The sequence below is a fragment of the Puma concolor genome, chromosome A2, assembly GCF_028749965.1.
Source record: "Puma concolor isolate L17-30 chromosome A2, mPumCon1.1.hap2, whole genome shotgun sequence".
Classification (NCBI taxonomy): Eukaryota; Metazoa; Chordata; class Mammalia; order Carnivora; family Felidae; genus Puma; species Puma concolor.
Genome location: NC_141668.1, coordinates 164,131,694 through 164,152,867, shown reverse-complemented (window position 1 = coordinate 164,152,867; position 21,174 = coordinate 164,131,694). Strand labels below are relative to the sequence as shown.

The 21,174-nt window shown below is 52.0% G+C and overlaps 1 protein-coding gene across 2 annotated transcripts; it reads right to left on the bottom strand.

Moving 5' to 3' along the window:
* Nucleotides 1-10,870: 10,870 nt before the first annotated feature.
* Nucleotides 10,871-19,784, bottom strand: KEAP1 (kelch like ECH associated protein 1). 2 transcript variants are annotated; one of them, XM_086699110.1, is made up of 6 exons: nucleotides 19,521-19,784; nucleotides 16,384-17,069; nucleotides 13,505-14,190; nucleotides 12,220-12,425; nucleotides 11,767-11,943; nucleotides 10,871-11,606 (listed from the first exon to the last, which is right to left on the bottom strand). In XM_086699110.1, the coding sequence occupies exons 2-6, from the start codon at nucleotides 17,020-17,022 to the stop codon at nucleotides 11,440-11,442; spliced, it is 1,875 nt and encodes a 624-aa protein (XP_086555236.1). In that variant the 5' UTR covers nucleotides 17,023-17,069; nucleotides 19,521-19,784; the 3' UTR covers nucleotides 10,871-11,439. The 2 variants fall into 2 exon arrangements, with proteins under 2 accessions (XP_086555236.1, XP_086555235.1); XM_086699109.1 differs by lacking the exon at nucleotides 19,521-19,784 and adding an exon at nucleotides 19,138-19,470.
* Between the last annotated feature and the right edge of the window lie 1,390 nt (nucleotides 19,785-21,174).

The following is a 21,174-nucleotide window of genomic DNA, read 5'->3' as shown; positions in this document are numbered from 1 at the left end:
CGAACTCACAAACTGAGCAGAAATCAGAAGTCAGACGCTCAACTGACTGAGCCACTCAGGCACCTCTAAACCTATTTAAGTAAGCGCCGCACCCAATGTGGGGCTCAAACTCATGACCCGGAGATCAAGAGTCACATGCTCCACCGACTGAGACAGGTAGGTGCCCCTAAAATATTTGTTTTTGTTTTTTAATTTTTTTCCCACGTTTTTATTTATTTTTGGGACAGAGAGAGACAGAGCATGAACGGGGGAGGGGCAGAGAGAGAGGGAGACACAGAATCGGAAACAGGCTCCAGGCTCTGAGCCATCAGCCCAGAGCCTGACGCGGGGCTCGAACTCACGGACCGCGAGATCGTGACCCGACTGAAGTCGGACGCTTAACCGACTGCACCACCCAGGCGCCCCAAATATTTGTTTTTTTAATCTACTTGGCAAAGAATGAAAAGATGGACCATCCTGGTGTGGACAAAGCACTTTCATAGCTCATTAGTGTTGGTGGGAGTTGGCACATACAGCTTTCCAAGAGTGGTCTGACAATATTTATTAAAAACATAACTGAATGCATTTTGACTCAGCCATTGCAATTTTTAAAATACTTATCCTAAAGAGACATTTGGACAAAACCCTACAGATGAAGGCATAAAATGCCCATTCTAGTATTGGTCAGAATAGTGAAGAACTATTATTAAAAATATCCAACATTAGAGCATCATTAAATTATGCTTCATCTGTACAGTAGAAGAATATGCAGCCATTAAAAACAATGAGGTGGGAGGGGCGCCTGGGTGGCTTAGTCAGTTAAGCGTCGGACTTGGGCTCAGGCCAAGATCTCACGGTCCTTGAGTTTGAGCCTGGCGTCAGGCTCTGTGCTGACAGCTCAGAGCCTGGAGCCTGCTTTGAATTTTCTCTCTCTCTCTCTCTTTCTCTCTGCACCTCTCCCACTTGCGCTCTGTCTCTCTCAAAAATAAAACATTAAAAAAAATTTAAAAACAGTGAGGTGGGGAAAACCAATGAGGAGCGTTTAAATTTATTGAAATGACAACATGTTTATAGTGAGAAGAGCCGATTTCAAAATGTTCTAAATTGTATGATCCCACTAAAAGAGGATCTACTAGAAAAGGCAGTTCGTCCATCAAAATATTAATGATGTCTCCAGTGGTAGGATTAAGAGAGATCTGTATTTTCTGTTCTGTAGTCTTCGATATTTTCTGACTTTTAGCAGTGAGCAGGTATTAATTTTATAATCAAGGGGAAGCCTATTTTATAATCAGGGTAAGGAAATACCGGTATTTGTTATCTGGCAGGCACAAAAGCACGGTAGATAAGCACGCAGACTCTGAATTCAGCCTGCCTGGATTCTAGTTCCCACATCTCCAGTTAATGACTGGGTTAGTCAAGCAAGCAAGTAACTTCCTCGCTCTGTGCCTCCGTTTCCCCCTCGCTGTAAAATGCAGATAATAACTGCTCGGATTACTATGTGCCAGGTATTGCTTGTTTTACGTAAATTGTCGCACTGAATTCTCACAACAGCCCGATTATAAATGGGTCACAGGCTGGGAAGGAGGCGGGACTGGGAGCTCCCCGCCCCCAAGCGACTCCCGGAGTGGAGCTGGGGAGAGACAGCGGGATTAGAAAGGCACGCATGCGCAGACCGGGTGGAAGGCGGGGCGAGGACACGCGGGGGATTCCCCCCTGTGCTATTGGCTGTCGTGGTTGTCATTAGCCGAGAAGGCCGCCAATGAGGGGCGCGGCCGCTTCGCCTGGGGAACCGGAGGGCTGAGCGAGCGGAGGCTCTCGGGCGGCTGCAGGTGCGACGAACCCCGAGGAGGGTGAGGGGACCTGGCGTCGCTCCCTGAAAGTGACCCCAGCGTCGTTTCCACTTAAGGGGACCCCAATGTCATCCTCCTTTCCTGAGAGTACCCTGGCGTCATTTCCCCCTTCCCTAGGGGGCTCCTAGACTTCGACCCTTTTTCCTTTTTTTTTTCTTTAATTTTTTGGTAACCTTTATTTTTGAGAGACAGAGACACAGCATGCGCGGGGGAGGGGCAGAGAGAGAGGGAGACACAGAATCCGAAGCAGGCTCCAGGCTCCGAGCGGTCAGCACAGAGCCAGGTGCGGGGCTCGAACCCACGAATCGTGAGATCATGACCTGAGCCTAAGTCAGACGCTTAACTGACTGAGCCACCCAGGTGCCCCGACCCTTTTTCCTGAGCGCGATCCGTAAGACGTGCCCTCTACCGGAGGAAGACGCCGGGGTCCTCCCTCCTCCTTCCTGAGGGGGGCGCCAGAGCCATTCCCACTTCGTCAGCCCTTCCTTAGGGGACGCAGGTAGGTGTCAGTCCCCTTCCCTTCGGCGGGGCCCCGGCATCGTCTTTCCCGAGGGATCTAGGCTCATCCCTTCTTCCTGAGGGGGTCCCCTCTCATGTCATTCCCTCCTCCCCAAGTGTCCCCAGTGTTCCTTGCCGAGAAGGGGCCTGGCGCTGCGCCCCCTTGGCTGAGGGCTTCCTGTCACCCACCACCGCCCCCCGCAGCCGGAAGGAGCGTCGCCCCCCTTTGCTCTGCAATTTGCGCAGACCCAAGGCTGGGGTGTCCCGCATGGTGCGGACCGCGAAGCCCCGCCCCCAGCCGGAGACAGGGGGAAGGCAAGACCCAGCGCCCCCTCAAAGTGTGTGCCTGTTGGGGGGTGGGGGGACACCAGCTGACACAGGAACTTACCCTGTCACCTGAGAAATCGTGTAAGGAACTGGGGCTGTTTCTCCTAAAATGGGAGCCGCAGGAAGGATCGAAAAGTGCCCTGAAATATTTATCAATATTTCCAAATCAGTATTGCTGCCGTGGTGGTCAGCAGGACCTTACGGAGTCATTGGATATGCGTGGGACTGTCACCTGGAAGAGGGACTACTTAGGGTCCATGAAGTCCCAAGAGATCTGATGGTAGGGTTAGAGGGGGAGGTCAAAAGGGCTTCCCTGGGTGGAGCTGAAATCCCAAAAGGCGGAGCGCACCGAGCTGGCCAAATCCGCAGGCTGGAAGGCCTGGCCTTTCAGTCCCATTCAGCCCCGCGAAGATTCCCGGTCCGTCCACTGGCGATCAAGAATTGTCTGGTCGAGGGGCGCCTGGGTGGCGCAGTCGGTTAAGCGTCCGACTTCAGCCAGGTCACGATCTCGCGGTCCGTGAGTTCGAGCCCCGCGTCGGGCTCTGGGCTGATGGCTCGGAGCCTGGAGCCTGTTTCCGATTCTGTGTCTCCCTCTCTCTGCCCCTCCCCTGTTCATGCTCTGTCTCTCTCTGTCCCAAAAATAAATAAACGTTGAAGAATTGTCTGGTCGATATTCCAACGTGTGTGCGCCGCCTATACGTGCCAGTGCACCGGTGGAGGAAGAATGGAAGGATTCTGAACAGAGGCCTTGGGGACTTCCGCAAGCGACTCTTGCCTCAGGGCTCATTAAGGAACAGTGTGTCTGTGTCCCGCCTCGGTGACTATACGCGGCAGGAGGGCAGAAACTGCTCCTAGTTGTCTCTATACAGTGCCTGGAACGTGGTGGGCACAGAAGTGCTTGCTGTCCCTGCCCTAACCCCTCACTTGGTGAATCCTTAGAGGGACTGAGAGATGACCAGGGAGGGTGAAATGTGATAAGGGGAAGGCACACAGTGCAGATGAAAGAGACCCCCCCCCCCCATGGCTGAGACTCAAACACCAGCCCCTTGGCTAACGTTCTTCGTCTTTCCTGACCGTGAAGCTACCAGCAAGTGAAGGCAAAGAGGCAGCAGAAGCCAGCCTGGGGCGGTTCGGTTTAAAATTTCCCACTGAACGGGGCGCCTGGGTGGCTCAGTCGGTGAAGCGTCGGATTTCGGCTCAGGTCATGATCTCTTGCGGGTTCGTGAGTTTGAGCCCCGCATGGTCTGGAGCCTGTTTCGGATTCTGTGTCTCCCCCTCTCTCTGCCCCTCCCCTGCTCATACTCTGTCTGTCTCTCTCAAAAATAAAGAAACAGTAAAAAATTTAAAATTTCCCACCAAAATTGTCTGAATCAGCTGATTGAATCTCTGGGAGGATCCTGGAATATGTAGTCTGAAAAATGTTCCTGAGTGCCCTGTTTAAAATGTGGCCTGATAAAAGCAAAGTCATGACCTTAAGGTCTGGATGGGGTGCTGGGGCTCACAGGAGGGAGAGTTCTTTATATAGGGGGAGCTTTGGATGCCTTTGCAAATTGTGTTCCGTTTATTATAAATATAATTTGCCCAGGAGTTTTGAAGAATGCTAATTAAAAAAAAATGGGCACCTGGGTGGCTCAGTCGGTTAAGCGTCCGACTCTGGCTCAGGTCATGATCTCACGGTGGGTTTGAGTCCGGGTCTGGCTCTGTGCTGACAGCTCAGAGCCTGGAGCCTGCTTCGGATTCTGTCTCCGTCTCTCTGCCGGCCCCCCTCCCCCACTCTCTCCCTCAAATATAAATAAATATTAAACAATAAGAGTAATAAAAATAAAGATAAAAAACAGGAACAAGCCTAAATCAGGTAATTCTACACCCTGGGCTCCGCGAATCTTTTCTAGCTCTCCTTCTCTGGAAATAGTTCTTTTTGTCTGAAGCCCACAAGAGGGCGCTGCATTCCTTTTAGCCCACACCTCCCGCATCAGCCCTGATAACGGTTGATCAGGAGCCGGAGCCGGCCTGAGGGTTGTGGGGAGCTGCAAAAGCATCACAAAATAAGGCAGATGGGTTGGTGGAAGCCCCGATTTTTCACAGGTAACAAGAGCCAGTGAGGAATTTTAAGGTATGCAGGTAAAGTGCTCCGAGGTCCTGAAACGTTACCATTATCGTGCCGACTTTAACCACCTTGATAATTCTGAGTGGTGTTAAGCTGAGTAATTAATTAATCAGGTTTCCAGTGCTTCCCTCATTCCTATCAGTGATACTACATTTATTGTGCTCTTACTGTGTGCCAGGTGCTACGCACTGTTGTTACCCCCATTTTACAGATGAGCCAGGCACAGAAAGGATTTGCACTAAGTAAGTGCCAGATATGGGTCTCGAGCCTAGTCTGTGGATTCCAGGGTATTGTCTCCCCCCCCCCTTACATTCTATCTTCTGCAGTATTTATGTCCACTAATATTTATATTTTAAAACCAGAACGCACGCCCAAGGGAGAAGATATTCACTGCGTTGAAGGCACGTTGTATTGCACAAAGCAAGGGACTCTAACATCCAGAACAGTGCCCTTCACAGAACTAACGTCGTCCACTTGACCGCGAGTGGGAAGTTAGTTATCTGCTTACTGTCCCTATGAATCCTTCCTCTTTCACCTTCATCTTTGACGTGGCCTTCTAGACCGAGAATTCCCCTCAGCTTGTAAACATGCTGTCTTCTGACTCTCAGAAACAAAACCCCAAACCGTCCCTGAATGCTTTGGTTCTCCCTAGCTTTCATCCAGTCTTTCTTCTGCCTCTTCTCACCCAGGTGTCTCAAAAGAGATGTTCTCTTCCTCAGCTTCCTTCGCCAGTTCAGTGCTGCCTTCTCAGCAACAGGCCCAGTTCCAAGAGGCGCCCCATAAACACTTACTGAAGGAATCTATTGCTTTACCTTCACAAATCGACCAAAGTGTTCTCGGCAAGATTACTTTCCAGTCCACAAACCCAGTGGGCATTTGAAGGGTTCTACCTTTCTCAACTTCTTTGCCTTCCTTTCTTTCCTTCTTTCTTTTTCCTTCTCTTTCTTCCTTTCTTTCCTTCCTTCTTTCTTTTTCTTTCTCTTTCCTTCCTTCTTTTCTTTCTTTCTTTCCTCCTTTCAGAGAGCACTCTTGTGCACATGAGCAGGGAAGGGACAGAGAGAGAGAATCTTAAGCAGGCTCCACACCCAGCGTGGAGCCTGATGCATCGCTCGATGCCATGACCCTGGGATCATGACCTGAGCTGAAATCAAGAGTAAGACGCTCTGAGCCACGCAGGTCCACCCCCACCTTTGCATTTCACAGCGTTGTTCCTTAAATCTTTTTGTGCCCAATTTTTTCTCCACTTAGCTTATGTGAGGTTGCACTTTTGTTAGTTTTCCTCACGACTTCTGCTGCTGTTATGTTTCTTGGAGCTTCTCTTCCATTAACTCTTTAATGTTTCTTGGAATGTGCCTTTAACCTGTTGTTCTTGTTATAATGTTTTTTTTTTTTTTTTTTTTTTTTGAGAGAGAGACAGAGACAGAGCATGAGTGGGGGAGGGACAGAGAGAGACACACACAGAATCCGAAGCAGGCTCCAGGCTCTGACCTGTCAGCACAGAGCGCGACACGCGGCTCAGACTCATGGGCCACGAGATCATGACCTGAGCCGAAGTCGGACGCTTAACTGATTGAACTGCTCAGGTGCCCCCGTTGTTCTACACCAGTATGTGTTGCAGTGTGGTCCCTGGACAACAGCATCAGCATCAACTGGGCATTTGTCAGAAATACAATTTCTTGGGATGCAATTGAATGAGAGACTTCTGGAAAATCCAACACCCATTTATGATTTAAAAACAACAACAATGTAGCAAACTGGATATAGAAGAGAGTTTCCTGAACTTGCTAAAAGTTCCAGCAAAAGTTAAGGTACAGATTACAGAACATCTTTTGGCAAACATCAGATTTACTAGTGGCGTATTAGAAGCGGCCCTCTTATTATTAGGAAGAAGACAGGGTGCATGGCTGGTTCAGACAGAGGAGTGTGTTACTCTTGATCTCTGGGTCATGAGTTTGAGCCCCACATTGGGTGTAGAGATTACTTAAATAAAACTTTTTTAAAAAAGGGAATAAGACAATTATCCCCACTATTACCACAACTAACCAACATTTCACAGATGGTCTTAGCTACTGGTATAAGGCAAGAAAAGGAAATGGGTTGTATAACTATTGGAAAGGTGACATTACACTGTTATTATTTGCAGGTGATTTAGTTACCTGCTTTAAAAAGAAAAAAAAAAAACTAGAAAGAGAGAGGTAGAAGATCAATATACCAACAAGTTTCCCATATGCCAGAAATACCAATTTTAAAGGATCAAAGAGTAAAGATCTCATTGACAACAGCAACCAGACCTATAAAACTCCCAAGAAAAAACCCTTTGTGGAGTAAGTATAAAACTTTCCTGTGGACAGGAAAGAAAAATTCCCTAAATAGAAAAATCAAGTTCATGAATTGAGAGACCTAATGTTGTAAAAATGTTCTTTCTCCCCAACTCAATAATTTGAATGCAACCCAATTAAAATTCTGATTTTTCGTTGAATTTCATTCATCACAGGAATAAATAATGCAATAACAGAATAGTTCAGGTTTTCTTTTTTAATAGAAAAAGGGAGGAAGGAGTTATTCTATATATTAAGACATGTTATAAAACTGTAGTAATTAAAATGAAGTTGATGCAAAAATGGATATTTAGGTAAAACAGCAGAGAGTCAATAAAACAGAAGAGAGGTCCCCATGCACTTATGAGAGTGTTCTATATGATTGGGATAGCATTTCAAAACTATGCCTGAAGAAGTAACGAGTCAAGAAATTGTTTGAAAAATAAATGGTTGAACAGCAGTAGCTATCCATACAAAAAAAAAAAAAAAAATCCCACTAAATTCCTACTTGATACCATGCATACCAACAATTCCTGTTGGATTTAAAAATAGTCCAAAAACAAAACAATAATATCTGAGGGAAAAATATTACCAAAATTTCTTAATTTCTCTATTATTCAGGATTCTTGATTTTAGCAGAACCAACAAAAACAAAGTCTGGTTAACTAAGGCAGAAACAATTTATGGGTAGGAAGCTGCAGAAAATGGCGAGAACCAAAAATCCTTCTTAAATATGACACAAAATGGGAGAAACACCGAGAGTGATACATTTGATTGTGTGAAATTTATAAAGAACTTCTAGAAACAGTAAGGATAGGGTTTGTTACCACCATTTTGGAGGACGATCTGGCAGCATCTAAGGAAAGTTGTGCTTAGCCTACAATCTAGTAAGTTCCACCTCTTAGCCCCCTGGAGAAATATACACATTTGTGCCCAAGGAGACATGGTTAAGAGTGGGCATTTTGTCCTTATCTGTAATTCTGAGAAATGAAAAGACCTAAACATCTGTCAGTAGTAGAAGAGATAAAACACAACATGGGTAGCTGGTAAAAGGAATGTGTGTGACATCGCACATGGAAAGATCTAGAAGTCTGAAGAGGAAAAGCAAGTTGAAGAATAATCCAGGCAACATTGTGCCACTTTTGTAAGGAAATACAGAACATTACTGCATTATGTGTGTGTGTGTGTGTTTAATTTAGAGGGGGCTAGAATGGAGAGATAGTAATATTTCAGCTCAATCTATAATGCTCTGATTTTTTTAAGTTAATACTTAGGTATTTAACAAAGAGAAATGAACATGGCCCACAGGGCCCCATCTGACACCATGTTCCTACTCCCTCTCAGAGCTTCATCCAGACTTGCTTCCCAGTGCCTCAGGACCTTTGCACATGATGTTTCCTCTGTCCAGAATCTTGCCCCTCCTTTCTCCACCTAGTTGACACTATCAGTTCCTTTGGATTTCTGTGAGAAAGCCAACTGCTCAACAATGCTTTCTCAGGGCCTCTGACCTAGGTCGAGCTCCTGGCTTTCAGAAAGCTTACCTTTGAGCTTAATTACATACGTATTTTGTGATTATGAACTCTAGCTCTATGAGAAAGAGGCAGTCTCATGTTTGTTTCTTACTGTGTCTGAACACCTCACTTCACATCTGGTAGAGTAGCCATTCGAGAACTGATTGGAAGCATTAAAACCTAAAGGCTAGAAAAATAGGACTGTGTACTTTCCTAAAACAGTTGTATCTTGAGGCCTCAAGATACACCCCAAACACTGTCACTTCCCTTCTGGAACTGCGGCCTCCTCAAATGTTCTCTACCTCTGGCTGCTTAAGGCTGAAGCCACCCAGGAGCATTCCTAATTCTCTGCCCTTCTTATCTAATCAGTCGCTCCACCAGTAGAGTCGACTTCACTCCCACAACCTAATCCAAACTGCCATCCTCTCTCACCAGGCTAATGCAATAGCTGCTTGGCCTTCGCCGGTGCGCTCCAGGTCCCAGCCACGTCCACACAGCTTCCAGAGCCATCGACGTACAAATGCAAACCTCACCGTGACCCTCGGCTGCCTGCCACTTAGCATGGTTTTAATATTGCTTCTGCAGCCTCTGGCTTACCTGGAGAGTTGGCCCGGTTTCCTGGGGACTGAGGGGTCCTGGGACGCCAGGCTTTCAGTGTTCAGACCGGGAATGTCCTGGGCAAACCAGAACGAGTTGGAGGCCCTGCTCCGCTGCTAGGCTATAATCTCCATGAGGGCGGGAATCATTTGGGGCCTGTTCACTACCGTTGCCCCAGTGCCCAGCACAGCAAGGTCTTTTTTAAATGGCTGTTTTTGCGGAGTTTGAAAGGGAACGTAAATACTTACCTTTGTTGGGCCAGCAGCTTACACAGAGCCTGTTGCCCAGTAGGTGTCCCAAGTACCATTTTTGCGGGTGAGAAACTTCACCTGACTGCTGATTCCCGAATTGCTTTACTGAATCAGCTAAACCTGACCTCCAGAGGGGGAAGGAGACGCCACTCTGGGACAGGCCGTGTGGCTTCTGGCCACTGAACTACGTGCAAATTCCTCTGGACTCTAGATTCGATCACTGTTTCCAGAACCACCGATCTACACACTGACCCCGACGGGAGCCCCTTCTATCCCTTCTCACGATCACAGTGGTAGAGCTGCTCGAATCTGACCTCTACCACTTAGTGGCCACGTGACCTCGGGCAAGTCGCTTCTCCGAACCTCAATCTGTAAAGAATTCAGGCTTGCCCTTCCTAGAACCCAGCACTCTCGAGCATCAAATCATGTGTAGAAACACTCTGCCAATGCTAAGAGGCTATCCAGATGTTACATTTGCAACTTCTAGTTCTCCCCCATCCACTCAGCGCAGCCAACGTAGACTTGTTTTCTGGTTCCAGGAAGCGGCCCAGACAAGACAGCCTTCAGGTGAACCGAGTGAATGAAGCTGCACAGATGGGCAGTTAGACTTTCCCTGGAAGGGAAGGAATCAAATGTTTCCTGGCTCAGCTACTTGGGAGAGCCTACGAAATTCCTCATAGTTGAGGTCATACTTCTTTCCTCTGTGCTCCACTCTCCCAGCACAAAGAGAGTTAATCGGCTTAAGAGATCCAGGCCAGGGACGCCTGGGTGGCTCAGTTGGTTGAACGTCCAACTCTTGATTTCGGCTCAGGTCGTGATCCCAGAGTCGTGGGATCAAGCCCTTGGTTGGGCTCTGCACCAAGCGTGGAGCCCGCTTAAGATTCTGTCTCCCTCTTCCCTGCTTGCATGCTCTAAATTGAAAAATAAATAAATAAAAGAGATTGAGAGAGAGAGAGAGAGAGAGAGAGATATTGATCGATTGATCGATCCTGGCCATGTAATGCCTTCACAGGAATTGTTCAGAAGAGACCAGGCTATATGGAGCCTAAGAACATTCCCAAGAACCCCTTTGTCTTTTTAATACCCAGGCGCCAAAACAAAACGCTCAGTCTGTGTGACTGAAGCACCTAAGAATGACTGGATAGATTTTCAGTGACTTGGAAGGCATGTTGGGATGGTTTGCCTTACAACAGAGCTCCAGGGAGCCCTAAGAGAGGTGTCAAGGAGCTGGGTCATTGTCTTCAGAGCAGCCAAAAGTGACAAAGTGAGCCCTGTGTGGCTTGTCTACGGGGAGAAAGATGCCCTACATGTCAAGTTGATGGGCAGAGATAACGGGCTGGTTTCAAATTCAAAGTCGAAATCAAAGACTTGGATACATCTCAGAAGACTTCTTTCTGTCCCCAGGTTCGAGACCTCCAGCTGAGAGCCCGGGTGGAAGACACTAGTTAGTTTGTTCTTTATTTTCATTGGAAAGTTATATGGTTACTTATCAACAAAATTGACTGTCCAGGGCAGAGATATCCAGTGGTTTCTATGTACAGGACCATCCCTGGGGTCCACACCTCCGCAGAGGCCTCACCCCTCGAGGCCTCAGTCAGCTTCTTCCCAGGCCTCCAGGAACCAATCACAAAGACACAAGGAACAAAAACGGGCCGACCTCGGCACCTGCTTTCACCCCGAGGGGAGGTGGCGGCTGCTGGTATGGGCCCCGGGCCTATTCTCAGGTAGAGGGTGCAGGGGCCTCTCTCCTGGGAGCCTGCCCTCATGCCTCCCCTGCCCAGAAAGGCTCTCTTGGACATTCCTGGGACTACTCTGACAGGCTCGTGGGTCCCACTCGGGCCTTCTTTTCTCTCTGCTTGTCATTTTAACACTGAGGCATCTCAGCCTCCCGTCTTGGAGGATAAGCATTTGCTCTGGCGCCTTTTCTTTTGCCCCTGTTTTTGTACAAAAACAACAATACTCTCAATCGGACCGTTTTTTTGCCCAAGAAACAAAAGTGGCTCAACAGGTACAGTTCTGCTGGTCGATCTGCTTTCGGCAGGGTTCCATGGTGACGGCGACACCCACGCCGCTCCGGCCGGATGTCATGTGGGTCACCTCGCTCCAGGTGTCGGTGTCTGGGTCATAACACTCCACACTGTCCAGGAACGTGTGACCGTCGTAGCCTCCTGCAGGGACAGCAGAGGACACAATCACCCCCTCTGAGGGCAGGGGAAAGAAAGAGGGGGAAGGACCCACAAGAAGCCTTCCTGCTGGGATTTGAGCCCACCCCCAAGAGACGGGGCTAATCAGTTTTCTCCACCCAGGTTTCCGCCCCCAGGGCCTCACCCAGAACGTAGATTCTTCCCTGGTGCACAGTAATCCCCAGGGCACTTCGCCGATGCTTCATGGGAGCTACAAAAGTCCACGTTTCTGTCTCCACATCATAGCGCTCCACGCTGTTCAGCTGGTCCTGACCATCGTAGCCCCCCGCAGCATAGATACAGTTGTGCAAGACACAGACTCCTAAACCGTACCATGCAGAGAGGGTGACTCCGGGGCCTGGCATTGGGGGCCTAGCCACCACCTTCTCGGGGGCGCCCTCCCCGCTCCCCTCTCCCGGGAGACCCTTTAGAAACAAAGCCGCGAGAGAAGAGCTTGGACTCGGTCAGAATCTAGCTCTTGTGTGTGTGCCACAGGGTTTGAGATCAAAACAGGAAGCCTTCCCCAGGCCTGGCCGAGTTTCATTCTCAGGAGTGGGAGGGTGTCCCTCCACCGTCCCCTCCCGCAGCCCCCACCCACCTGCCCCGCTTCGGATGGTGTTCATGGGTGCGATCATCCGCCACTCGTTTGTCTCTGGGTAGTAACACTCGGCTGAGTTGAGGCGGTTTGTGCCGTCAAAGCCCCCGACGGCATAGAGCAAACGGTTGAGGACAGCCACTCCCACCCCGATCCTTCGAGTCAGCATTGGGGCCACCAGGTGCCACTCGTCCCGCTCTGGCTCATACCTGCAAAGGAAGGACAGCGACAATGGCAGTCGTAGCTGACCTCGGGGGAACACGTACTGTGACCCGATATTCTGCCAGTTCTGTGGGCACTCGAGCTCTTTCATCCTTCTAGCTATTCTCTGAGGGAAACTGAGGCTCACAGCCATCATCTGTTCAAGGTCACGCGTACGTGTGTTGCATGCTGGTGGCCACACCCTGCCCCATGGCGAGGCCCCGTGCTGTTATGTGTCATCCCACCCAAACCGCACCCAGCCTGTTGGGCAGGTGGTCCCCACTGCCATCTCCCGTCACCTCCGGGTGACAAGATGGAAGCACAGAGGGATGATATGGCATGTCCAGGGTCGCCAAGGACGTGGCGCTGGGGTTTGACCCAGCCTTCTAAGACACCAGAATCCTAACTCTAGCAACTAGGCTACCACGCAGGATGGTTTTTGTCCAAGTGTGGGGCCTACTTAAAATTCCCATTGCCCAGCCTCACTCCGAGCCCACCACCGATGCCAGGTCTCCAGCAGTGGGCTAGGGAGTTTGTTTTAACAAGTGCTCCAGGTGAGAACTGTATCCTGGACCACACTTCTGCAAGAGGAGAGGGCAGAGGACTGGCTGTGCAAAAGCAGAAAGACCAAAATACTCAGCTTCTAAACGCAGGGTCACCATGCAGTTGTGCAGGTTGTGCACTGTACAAGGGTACCATATCCCAGGGGCACCTTCCACACAGAACACCTCGTACATCTGTTTATTATGGCAATTTTGAGGCAGATGGCAGCGAGGTGTCATGGTTTAATAAAATTAGCATTTTACAGTAACTTCAAAATCATAGAACTCTTTCCAGACCTGCAGAAAAAGAGTTGTATGGGTTTGTGACAGCCCTGTAGGCAATTCCCAGGCCCAGACACATCATCCAAGGTCCCTGACCCTACATCTCCCAGGAATTTAGCTTCACCTGGAGGCGTCCACTCCCTGAAGGTAGGGCACAGAGAGACAGGCACTCGACAACAGGGGAAGTCTCCACATCCCAATGGGTTGGGACCCGGTAGCAATGGGACCCTCAGCGTCCACCCACTCCGGGCCCTGCCACTCACCTCTCCACACTGTTGTGGTGGATGCAGCCATGGGAGCCACCCACGGCATAGATGTGCCCGTCGATGACCCCAACCCCAATCCGATTGCGCGGCACGCTCATGGGGGCACAGGGTGACCACTGGTTGGTCATGGGGTTATAGCAGTCCAGGGCACTGGAGTCGGTGTTGCCGTCGGGCGAGTTGTTCCGGCCACCCACGGCATACAGCAGCCCGCCCACGACGCAGCCCGCCAGGCCACTACGAGGCACCTGCAGGTCTGCCAGTCGGAGCCAAGTGCCATCGCTGGGGTTGTAGGCCTCCAGGTAGCTGAGCGACTGGCGGAAGTAGCCGCCGGCGGTGTAGATGAGCCGGCCCACTTTGGGCGCCCGACAGGGCATCACCTGCGTGGGCTTGTGCAAGGTCAGCTCCTGGAAGATCTTGACCAGGTAGTCCTTGCAGCGGGAGTCCGCCTGCAAGATCTCGCACTTCTGCAGCTGCATCTGCAGGAAGCGGGGTGTCAGCGAGTGGCATCGCACAGCCCTGAGCAGCGCCTGCACGTAGAACCGCCGCTGCTCGCAGTCGTACTTGACCCAGTTGATACAGGCGTGGAAGACCTCGGACTCGCAGCGCACGTTCAGATCGTCTCGGCTGATGAGAGTCACCAGCTGGCAGTGGGACAGGTTGAAGAACTCCTCTTGCTTGGCCACCTGCAGAGGGCATTACCGTGGCAGGCTGACTCCCGCGTGCCGCTCCCCTGAGCCCGCCACGGCGGCGCGATCTGGGGGACACGCCTCTCAACCTGCCTCGGACAGTCTCAGTTGCCAGTTTGGTAAAACGGGGATTTGAACGGTATAAACTTCACAGGTCGCGAAGATTAAATGAGCTGGTGCCACACATGCCAGGCATATCAGAAGTAGGCACTCAGGTAAACGGGCAAAGAGACGATGTACCACGTACCTTTTTGTTTCGTTTTGTGCTTGACCTACAAGTTTACCCGTTTGTTGTTTTTTTTAAACAACCTTACTTTTTCTTTGTTTTTAAGTTTCTTTTTTTTATTTGAAGAGAGACAGACAGTGCAAGTGGGGGAGGGGCAGAGAGGGAGAAGGAGACAGAGAATCCCGAGCAGGCTCAACACTGTCCGCGCAGAGCCCGACGCGGGGCTCAAACTCACAAAACCATGAGATCGTGACCTGAGCTGAAACCACGAGTCAGCCGCTTAACCGACCGAGCCATCCAGGCACCTCCGACCTTACTTTTTCAAAAGGGTAGACTGGCTAAAAGGGAAAAAGTAGCAGCACTAGAATGTTCTAGAAAAGTGTAGGCTCTGAAGAAGAAGGCTGAGCTACAATATGGCCCACTACTTTCTAAGTAGGTGACTTGGGCAAATACCTGAAATGCTCCAGGCCTTGGTCTTCTTCCTCTGTAAAGGGGGTTTGTGTTAGCAGCTACCTCACAGCCGGGCGAGGTAGCCAACTATATAGTAGGGTAGACAGGGCCCCAGGCAAGTATTTCTTGTCAGGTACCAGTCTATAAAAGCAATTTCGGTCAGCCCACATCAGCAGGCCCCCAATGCTCTGGTAGGTACCCCAAGCCCATGCAATCCCTTTAAAGAAACATTATGCAAGCCTGTCGGAAAGCCCTGCTCACAGACCACCTTTCTGGAAGCCATAGGCCCTAGGACCAGTGCCAGAGGTCCACAGGGCATCTGGTCAACCCCACATGTGTGGTAGAAGGGAGAACATCTGTCCCTTAAGGGGAGAAATGGAAACCAGGGCACTATCTACCCCGGCTGATCCTAGCCCCTGGAGGAGGGCTTTGAACATTTCCAGGAAGAAGGGGCGCCTGGGTGGCTCAGTTGGTTGAGCCTCCGACTTCGGCTCAGGTCATGACTCACAGTGTGTGAGTTCGAGCCCTGCATCAGGCTCTGTGCTGACGGCTCAGAGCCTGGAGCCTGCTTTGGATTCTGTGTCTCCCTCTCTTTCTGCCCCTCCCCTGCTCACACTCTGTCTCTCTCTCAAAATAAATAAATATTAAAAAATTTTAAAGAGAAAGAGAGAAAGAAAGAAAAAGAGAAAGAAGAGAAAGAAAGAAAGAAAGAAAGAAAGAAAGAAAGAAAGAAAGAAAGAAAGAAAGAAAGGAAGAAAGAAAGAAAAAGAAAGAAAGGAAATTTTCAGGAAGGCACTCTAAACCACAGGACTCTCCAAGGCTTGGGACCTGGGGTACAGCCCTCTTGGGCCAGACCTAGGGGTGGTACTTCCTCTTAAGAGAGTTGAGAAAATCCAACGCTTTGAAGAATGGAAATCACTTAGAACCGGGGTTGGCCCAGCCAGGGCTCAACAAACACTTATGATTATCATCATCCCAAGGGCACAGCCACCAGTGGGTGCCACCCAAGAATTTGGGCTCATCACTGTGATTTTATAAGGAATCTGTCATTTTATGCTCACAACTTCCTCCACTCAAAAACGAAAATGAAACCAAGAACAGTGTAAGGACGACACTACGTCGACCAAAGAAAACTCGTCTAAGGGTCACATCTGAGGTAGGCAGCATGTCACGGGTGTTCCATAAATATCTGCTGACGGCCTGAAGCATCGGGCCCTGCTCCGCGCACCCCAGGGCTGAGCTGCTGTCATGTTCCCTGCATGGGAACGAGCTTCATGGGTCCATCTTCGTGGGTCACTGCCTTCCCTTGACCCCGGAGAAGTCAGTGACCCACGAAGATAGACCCATGAAGCGCTCACCTTCCTCGGCTGTTTCCCAGAGTCACCCCAGGTGTGTAGACTAGGACCCCAGAACCCTGTTTTTCTCCAGCTCCCTGATCTGACCCTTGTCCATCCGTCGCTGGTCCTTCTGATACCGCCCCCAAGCCCTGCCTTACGTCTCCCCCCACCACTCACCTCTCCGAAGTGCATGTAGATGTACTCGCGGGCTCGCTGGTGCAGCTCGGCACAGCCGATCTGTTCGGCGAAGTTGGCAATGCCAATGGCGTTGCTGGGGTCCAGCTGCTGCACCAGGAAGTCGCTGCAGGCGCGGACGACACTGTCGATCTGGTACATGACGGCGCCGTTCATCACGTGGAGCACGCACTTCTCACCCATGGAGATGGAGGCCGTGTAGGCAAACTCAATTAGGCGCTCCATGACCTTGGGGTGGATGCCCTCAATGGACACCACCTCCATGCCCTGCTCCCGCAGCCCGTTGGTGAACATGGCCTTGAAGACAGGGCTAGATGAGGCCAGCACCACCTTGTGAGCCATGAACTGGGCGGCCGGCGCGTCCTCGTATTTGACCTGCAGTGTGACATCACACAGCTGCTGGCTGAGCCGCAGCTCGTTCATGATGCCAAAGGCCTGCTTGGTGTGGTCCTCTAGCGTGTAGCTGAAGGTGCGGTTGCCGTGCTGGGAGGGCGTCACCTCGGCTTTGCACTCGGTGGAGGCGTACATCACCGCGTCCCCTGCCCCCTCGGGGCGCTGTGACCTCAGGGGAAGGAATCGGGTGCGGGCCCCAGCCCCGCTAGGCCTCGGTTCCGGCTGCATGGGGTTCCAGGTGACAAGGGACAACACCACCACGGGCACTCAGAGGCCTGGAGGAGGGAGAGCACAGGGCTGGGGCAGGGCCTGGGGTCGGGCCTCCTTTTATAAGATAAAGCGACTCCTAGACCAGTTTTCCTTCCCAAGCCCAGGTGAAGCAACGTCTGTTTGTGCTAACTGCCACATGGCCCCACCAGCCCAGGATTCCATCTTAAAAACACGGGTCAGGGGCGCCTGGGTGGCTCAGTCGGTTAAGCGGCCGACTTCGGCTCAGGTCATGATCTCGCGGTCCGTGAGTTCGAGCCCCGCGTCGGGCTCTGTGCTGACGGCTCAGAGCCTGGAGCCTGTTTCGGATACTGTGTCTCCCTCTCTCTGACCCTCCCCCGTTCATGCTCTGTCTCTCTCTGTCTCAAAAATAAATAAACGTTAAAAAAAATTAAAAAAAAAAAAAAAAACACGGGTCAGATGATGTCCCTCCCTTGCTCAGAATCCCCCCACAACTCCCCACAGCACAAAGAGTAAAACCAAACTCTTCAATGGCCTCGTAAGCCCTACGCAGTCAGCCTCCGTCCACCTCTCCCCTTGGCTCACTCTGTTCCAGCTTCCCTTCCCTTCCTAGATAGAGCATGTCTATTTTTTTTTATGTTTACTTATTTTTGAAAGAAAGAAAGAGAAAGAGCATGAGCGGTGGAGGGGCAGAGAGGGGGTGGACAGAGGATACGAAGCGGGCTCTGTGCTGACAGCAGAGAGCCCGACACGGGGCTTGAACCCATGGACAGTGAGATCATGAGCCAAAGTCAGTCAGATGGAGCGTGTCTAGCTCCTTCTTTCATTCTCCTCACCAACATTTACTGAGTATCTACTGTGTGCCAGGCGCTGTTCTAAGCACTGGAAACACAGCAGTGAGAAAGGGGCATAAACTGTGCCCCCTTGGAGATGATGAGGGATGGGCCATAAGTAAAATAAGCAAGAGTTGAGTATAAATTATGGTTATTTAAAAACAAACAAACAAAAAAGACAACAGCACTGTGATAGTGTGACTTGGGGCAGTTACTTTAAATCACGTAGTCCAGGGCTCTGTTAGAGCTGAGACCAGAAGGATGTACACACCAAAGGGATGGATGTTCCAGGCACAGGGAAGGGCAAGGGCAAAGGCTCAGAGGCAGGATGAGAGAGACAATCTGGGGACTCGGAGGAGGGTAATGAGACCTACTGACGACTAAAGGGAAGGCTTCCATGAAACCTGTGGAGTCTGGAGGGCCGGGCCATGAGCTGCCCTTCGGAAAGGTCCTTCAGGGAGAAGACGGGGAAATCTGCAAGAGGCTCCCCAGGTTCTCCATTTATCTTTCCCGGGCTCCGCGCACAGTCATCTCCTTCCTGTTTTATTTCCACCGCAGCACTTGTCAGAAACCGAAATGAGCTCCGAGCTCCGAGGCTTGCTCTGACGGATGGCCCAAGCCCCGGGCCCTCAGCCCCAGCGCTTCAGAAGGCAGGGAGCCCTGCGTAGGTCACGGTGGTGCCCACCCTCTCATGTGCCTCCCCCACGGCCTGCCCGGGGCCTGGCACTGCTCAGGGGTCAGTAAGCGAGTGGCTGGCTGACTGCCCGCTTCACTGTGCCTGCCAGAGCACCCTCCTCCACCGGGGCCCAGGGCGCCGCTTGACCGCCTCTCCCCGGCTGAGGCCCCTGCCCTGCCTCCTGGTCTTTGGCCAGTCGGTCAACGGTGCCCCTTGGACACTGGACACTTCCCCCCCAACGAAGCAGATAAGTGGGGGACTGCGCATGCCCTGCCTGAGCCGCCACCGAGGCCTGGAGAAGGGAGGAAGTGACCCCCGCCGCAGCCTTTCGACTGCCAACCCCAGGGCGCAGACCAAGCTCCCCAACGCGCCGCGCTCCCCGGCACCCGGTCCGAGGGGCACTCCCTGGGCCTCTCGCCCGGCTTGCGTAGCTCCCGGGCCACCCCTCGAGTCGCGCCGTCCAACAAAAGGCCAGGACTCGAGCCGCGCCCTCCGCGGGGCCGCGGGAACCCCAAGGCGACCGGGCCCGCGGCGCCCTGTTCCCCGACCCCCGGGGCCCTCCCGGCCCGCGGCGCCCGCAGCCCGGGCGCAGGCCGCCTCACTCACCCCGCCATGGCCGCGCTCGAGCTCCGCCTCCGTCGCCCAGGCCCGGGCGCCTCCATCGCTGCGCGCCGGGGGGAGGCGCGGAGCGCGCGCAGGTCACCATGACTAAGCAGAGCCGGGCGCCGGCCGTGTCAGAATAAAAGTCCCCGCGGCCCCGGGGCCTCGGGCGGCGGGGACGGCAGAGGGGCCGTTCTCCCCGCCCCCGCTCCCGCGGGCGTTGGCGGAGCAGCGCAGCCCCAGCGCGGCGACCACTACGCCCGTCACTACGGCGCGGCGCACCCGGCCGCGTGGTCGGAGCCGCAGTGAATCGGCCCCGGGTTCGAGGCCCGGAGCGCCCCTGCATGCACCGGAGATCGGTGGACAGCCCTCCCGGCCGGCGCGCTCACCTCGGCCCCCGCGTAGCCTCGTAGCTCTCGCCGCGAGGTGGGGATGCCCGGGGCGCCGCGGCGGCTCCGGGCACAGTGGTGCCACCCGCGCGTAGAGCTTCCGGGAAACCCGAGGGTCCGGGGCCCGGCCGGGGCGGCTCCCGCCTAACTTTCGCTGGGGGGGGGGGGGGGCCTGAGGGCGCCTCCGCTGTCGGGGGACCTTGGCTCCGGGGCCGCAAGGCCAGCGGGGTCTTGGACGTCGGGTGGGGGGCGGCCTCGGGAAGGCCTGGAAGGAGGCGGGGAGAGGGCGGGGAGGGCGCGGCGGGGAAGGAGCCGAGATTCCCCGCCCTTCCCGCAGGTGCCCGGCGCCCCTGAGCGAGGAGCGGGCGAGGGCGAGGGTACACGGCCGGGCGGGCGCGGTCCGTCCCCGCTTCGCACTGTCCCTTCCATCCGTCCGATTTCGTCGTCTCAGCGGCGCGGGGCTGCTCTCCCCGACCCGCTCTGCTCTCGCGAGCCCCACACAGCCCAGGCCTCACGGTCCAGCGGCCGCAGGATCCTGCTAGAATTATTTACCTAGTTGGCTTTTCCTTGCCTTTATTTTTTAGTCACCTCCAATCTAGAGGCGCGTGAAGCTCGCCTGCGGGGGTTTGAAGCCCGGCCCCGCCACTCTATCTCTGTAGGGATACTTCCATAACTCAACTTCTCCACTTTTCAGTTTCCTCTGTAAAATGGTTACTAATACTAGCAGCCACGTGAGGACCGAATGCGAATGCTGGTGCCCAATAGATACGAACAATTGTTATTTTTCATGGTAACGGATACTGATTCATCATTTTTGTTGATTATGATATAAAGTTAATTTTTAAATGTATTTTATTTATTTATTTATTTATTTATTTATTTATTTATTTGCACGTGCGCACAGGGGAGGGACAGAGGGGGAGAGAGAATTTTAAGCAGGCTTCGCTCCCAAGAGGGAGCCTGGGCAGAGGGGGCAACCAAAATCAAAAGACAGAGGCTTTAACTGACTGAGCCCTAGGCACCCCTAAATGTACTTATTTTTGAAAGAATCCATCTTGGGGCGCCTGGGTGGCTCAGTTGGTTAAGCATCCAACTGCGATTCAGGTCATGAGCTAATGGTTCATGGTTCATGAGTTCTGGCCCCATATTGGGCTCAGCCCTGATGGTGCAGAGCCTGCTTGGGATTCTCTCTCTCTATGCCCCTCCCCTGCTCTCGCTCTCTCTCAAAAATAAATAAACTTTAAGAGAGTCCATCTAAGCCAAACTATGGAAGGAGCCTAAGTGTCTATCCATAGATGAATGGATAAAGATGTGATATATATATATATATACCTATACACACACACACACACATATATATACCTATACACACACACACACACACATATATATACCTATACACACACACACACAATGGGATATTACTCACCATAGATAAAGAATAAAATCTTGCCATTTGCAGCAACATGCATGGATCTAGAAAGTATTATGCGAAGCGAAACAAGCCAGTCAGAGAAAGACAAATACCATATGATTTCACTCGTGTGGAATTTAAGAAACGAAACAAACAAAGCAAAAGAGACAACCCAAAAAACAGACTCTAAACTATAGAGCACAGTGGTGGTTACCAGAGGGGAGTAGGGTGGGGGGGGGG